Source organism: Curcuma longa, unplaced genomic scaffold, assembly GCF_044706935.1.
Source record: "Curcuma longa cultivar G26 ecotype Majalengka, Jawa Barat unplaced genomic scaffold, ITB_CL_G26_1.1 contig_20282, whole genome shotgun sequence".
Classification (NCBI taxonomy): domain Eukaryota; kingdom Viridiplantae; phylum Streptophyta; class Magnoliopsida; order Zingiberales; family Zingiberaceae; genus Curcuma; species Curcuma longa.
This window is the reverse complement of record NW_027431328.1, coordinates 1-5,163: the sequence shown is the minus strand read 5'-3', so window position 1 is coordinate 5,163 and position 5,163 is coordinate 1. Positions and strand designations below refer to the sequence as shown.

General features: G+C 32.3%; 1 protein-coding gene across 1 annotated transcript; it reads right to left on the bottom strand.

Moving 5' to 3' along the window:
• Positions 1 to 64: 64 nt before the first annotated feature.
• LOC141817385 (putative transcription factor KAN2) lies at positions 65 to 802 on the bottom strand (the record flags this gene model as incomplete). Its single annotated transcript, XM_074705047.1, has 1 exon — positions 65 to 802. A coding segment is annotated over exon 1 (595 nt), but the record flags the coding sequence as incomplete, so codon positions are not given.
• Positions 803 to 5,163: the final 4,361 nt, after the last annotated feature.

Sequence of the window (5,163 nt, the reverse complement as noted above, 5' to 3'; positions counted from 1 at the left end):
TATATTAATTAGTAGAATACTAGTGTATATATAAGTATAAAGACCAATATCAAGTATATTGTACTTTCGTGGCCTCCAAGCAACTCGACTGCGTGCACGAACCGTGCGTGGAGAGTCGTCGTCCACCGCATCCTCGGTGCCCTCGCGCCGCCACGTCTAGTAATCACGAGGGGCATTCTCATCGCCGATGATCTCTGGGCGAACCCTAATTGCGAGGCCGCGAAGGGGAAGGCGAAGTTGTTGGAGGAAGAGGCCTTGCCCAATGGTCGGCGTTGGAGCGCCATGAGAGAAAAGGAAGGTGGAGGGTTGTGGTAGATAGGGATCCCCTTTATGGGCTTACTGATTAAACTACTATCGCCGCCGCCGTCTACTCCTCCTCGTCGGTGATGGTGGTGGGGGAAGAGGTGAGAATAGGGGTGAAGGTGGAGATTGTGGTGCTTACAATTGCTGTTGCTAGTACTATTCAAGCTTGGCGAGGAGAGATCTAAATCGATAGTTGCATCTCGGTGGTCGGTGGCGGCGGCGGCGGCGGGTAGTGGCCTTCTCCAAAACTCTAGCTCAAAGCTCTGATCGACGAGATTAGGGTTCTTCCGAGTTGAAGGTCGAGAGGCGGAGCTTGGAGGGCTGATTTGGAGAGATAAGTCAGGGAAAAGCTCCATTTTGTCGTCGTGTCGTCGCCGATGATGGATCTCGACCTCTCTTCCTCTCTCTCTTTAGGTCTTGAATTTGGGGCTAGGGTTTGTGATGTGCCGGTGGAGAATTAATCGGAGTCGGAGGAAATGATGTGGTTGGTTGAGGAGGAGGAGGAGGAGGAGGAGGAAGGTAAAGAAAAGAAGAGGGGGTAGAGGATAAAGTATATAAGAGGAGAGGAGGAGGAGAATAATGTGGAGTGAGAAATAATTAATGTGGAATATAATTTAATATTTTTGAGGAAGAAAATGACACTTCAGTGAGTGGTGTAATAATTGACTATTAGTGGTATTAATTTGAAAAGAAGTCGAAAATTATTAATTATTTTTTAAAAAAATAATCAAGGACAGAAAATATATATATATATATATATAAAAGTGATATTTCACGGATCTTAACAAAATGTGATCATGTACGACATCAAAATCGGAGCGTTCAGAAAAATTCTAAGCACTTAAAATAGTAAATAGGATTATTTTATAAATTTTTAATTAATTATTTATTTTTTAAATTTATGATTAAATCATTTAAGATTATTTACGGGGTGTGCCGGATTGTTATATTGCACTTCTTATTTGGTATACTCCGTGAGCAATTAAATTTTTTTTATTTTATAATTTTTTTATGTTTAATACTATAACTTAACTCTTAAATCTTAAAGAAAAAATCTTAAATGATTTAATCGTATGAAAAACAAATAAAAAATATATATAATGATGCTATTTACTATTCTAAACGTTTGAAATTTTTTCGGATGTCCCGATTATACTGTCGTGCACAATTGTGTGTGTGTGTATATATATATATTATTATTGGTTGGGTTTTGAGGTTAATTGTGGTGCAATCGTTTGGCAAACTGCACCAGTATTGATGGTCTTCTAATATCGATCATATAACGACGAAGCAGAATTGTTAAAGTGGATAAAAGTCAAATCTCGATAAAGAGTAATGTCCTCTTCCATCGTAGTCAACTACAATTTCTTGATTTACCTTCTCATAGATGGTCGTGAGATCGACCGTGTAAAATCGTCGGTGTGACGAATTTTATTTTTTATTGAAGCGAGAGTAAAGATAAAAAATAGAATGGATATGATGGTAAAAGATGTAATAAGGGCTCAGATTACACGGAAGATCCATTATATTCGGAGAATTTGAAAATAAATAAAATAATATATAAAGTTTTTATTACTTCTTTTTTATGTATTATTTATTAGGTTTAGGAAGGATTCCGGTCCGTGTAGGTTGGCATGAATGAAATTTATTATTTTGTCTGTTGATGGGTGCGTAGTGTGTTAAATGAGGTTGCGACCTTTGATACAAAGAGAGGGCCAATTTTTACGGGATGAAACTTTCACGCATGGGCAATTAATTGAGATGGAGCTTCCGAAAGTGACCGCGAGTGCTAGGTCTTGCTCTAGAGTTTCCACGAACAACCACTGGAGTTGAACTTGGATAGAACTGAGCATTCGATTAAAATTAAATTAATAAAATTTATATTACTAGGTTTGATTTATAAGTGTTAGTTTGATCGATCATTTCAATTTAGCTGAATTTTTCTTCTCTTTTAAGTCGAATGTTCTCTTTTTTTTTCTTCGTCTCGATCGTTTGAAGCTGCTTTGTACGAAGGCAAGAATTAAAATTTCTAAACATTAATAAATACTTTTAAAGAATTAAATTAAATTTTGAAAAGTGAATTATTGTTTTAAAGGTATGTCGGCAAGTGTGATTACGATAGACGAATAAACAGAATGGAATTTCCTGTTCAGTTCCACTCTCTCGTCAATAATAATAATAATAATATTATTATTATTATTATTATTTATTTATGTAAACATTTTAACCTATTATTTCATTAACCAAATGCTTTCCGTGATAAAAAAAACTAGATATTACAAAAGTAAAATAAACATAAACATAAAAAACTTAAAATATATATTATTAAGACATTCCTGATAAAATTTTAAATTTAATTTTCATAATTTTTTTAAAAAAATATTTTACCACTACACTCTAAATTAACTAATCAAATTGATTCATTCAATTAGATAGAAAGTTTCCTTCCAATATGGATCTCATAGAAGGGTCTTTTATATGTAATTTTATTCTATATTAAATTATACGATAATAATTTTACTATTACACAGGATGAATTGGATACTCTCTTTAAATTTTCTATATGAATTAAATTTATTGCACAACCATATATAATGGACATTTAAGAGGGTGTTGCTTAGGGGATTTGGAAAAAGAAAATTAGGAACATTTTAATTGTTTTCTAAGCGACTAATTGGCCTTATTCCTACATGCCCTTAATTATAGGGCCATGAGATCATGTGAGGTAGGTCCCTAAGTCCCTTCAAATAGTTATCACCCAAAAGTTAATTTAAGGATTAGGGTTGGAAATTAGCATTAGATTAGTCAAAGAATTAATTTTAATAAGAGTTTTAGGATAATATAATATTATTTTGCAATGTGCATTATTAATGCATGGAAAAGATAGGTAGAGACTCTACGACACGTGGCCCCCATGTCAATTAATCGATGTCAAGTCAACATGAAATTAAGTTGATGGATTAATTTCTCTTTAGCCCTTGCAAGTTTGATATTTCTTGTTGGATCACTTCAAAAAATGATAGGGGGCAAAGTAAAATTCTAAACCTAATTCTATTATAAAATGATTAATTTAGATAAGGCAAGGTGTTATTCAATTAAAAGTTAGGAATTAAGTTTGGTTTTGACTAATCTAATCGTATATTTTGATTTTCGAAGATCTCGTGTGGACCGATAAGGATGACAAGCACGAACCGAGAAACGAATAAAAATACCATCCCTATGTTGGTCCAAGTAGATTAACACATGTAACAAAGAAATTCTTCGAGAATACACAGGATGTATTTTTCAAAGATTGCTATACAATGACAATCTATCTTTATCGAATGGTGACGGCCTTGACTTGATTCATCCCTGATTTAGGGCTAAGTGTCGGAGTAAGTCAATCGAGAAATGGCACATCGAAGGAGTCCTCAGTGACAAGAGACATGGGACCGAATGCCCTACTCGCTATCCAAGTAGTTTTCATGTCCCTTAAAGCTTATCGTCGACCTCTCCAATTTGTTTTTGTTTGTGTGGTTGAGGAGCATTTCGTTCACTCATTCACACAAACAGTGATTGTGTAATCTGTCCACGTCAGCAAATTAAGGAGTATTAGAATAGTTTATAATATTAATTAGAGGAATAACTAATTAATTATAGAGTAATTATCCAATTGGACCCTCTATTATTGAAGAATTTTAGGTTCAAACTCCTCTACGGGAAGGCATCTATTAGTCAAATTTTGTAATGTGTATGTATGCATGTATGTATGTATTATTATTATTATTATTATTATATTTTTTATTTTCTCATAAGCATTATAAACTTTAAATTGTAGTCATTTTTGTTTTTAATTTATATTGGTTCAACCAGTAAAAAATTATTTCGATAATATTTTTATTTAGTTTTTTTATTTTTTTCTTAATAAACTAATAAATGTTTGAAAATTTATCAAATTTACAACTTATTTACATGTAGGGTCGTCAAAAATAAATCCGACCCACCAATCCGATCCGAGTCGAATCATCTGAAAATTATTGGATTTTGATGGTTTTGGATTGAATTGAGTTTGAATCAGATTCGAGTTGATATGAATTTAGAGGTTATGGATTTTTTTAAAGTTAAATTAAATTTTATTTTAAAAATTAAGATGTTTTAGTAGAATATTAATATGAATGAAGTATCAAGATAAAAGTAAAAAATTATCAAAAATAATAATAAAAAATTGGGTTATTCGGGTTGGTCAGGTCTTAGGGGTTTGAGTTCTAGGTTTAAAGTTTTCAGATTGAATTTGAGTTTGGATCAAATTTGGATTAAATTTTTTTATAATATTTTTATTTCAATCCGATCCTTTCCGTTTGATTCATCCGATATCCCTAATCACATGTTATATTTTTGCATAAAAAAAGATACTAAATGCAATAAGATATAAACATGCTTGGGCCATATTGGGCCGAATGAACATCAAATTGCAAATGATCCGTGTCAACGCAAAATATTAATGTCCTATTTATTTGTGATGTTGAAAATAAACTCCCTGGCGGCACCTGATTGAGTTAGTTATTGCAAGATAAATTTATTAAAATAGATAAAGATCGAATCTTAGCGAAGTTGAGATAATGTCTTCTCTGTAGTGGATAGCTTTTCAATTTACTTTCTTATAGATAGTCGTGGGGTTGCTAGGGTGGCAGATTTCACTTTTTGTTGAAATAATTTTGAAATTAAAAATTATGAAAATATTTCTATAATGAAAATTTGTTCCTTTATTTATTTCATAAAAAAATAGAATTTTTTTTCTTTTTGGGATAGATAAATTTATGAATCCATTTATAAAATATTTTTAATTATTTTTTTATCCGTCCAAGTTGAAAAATAATTTCC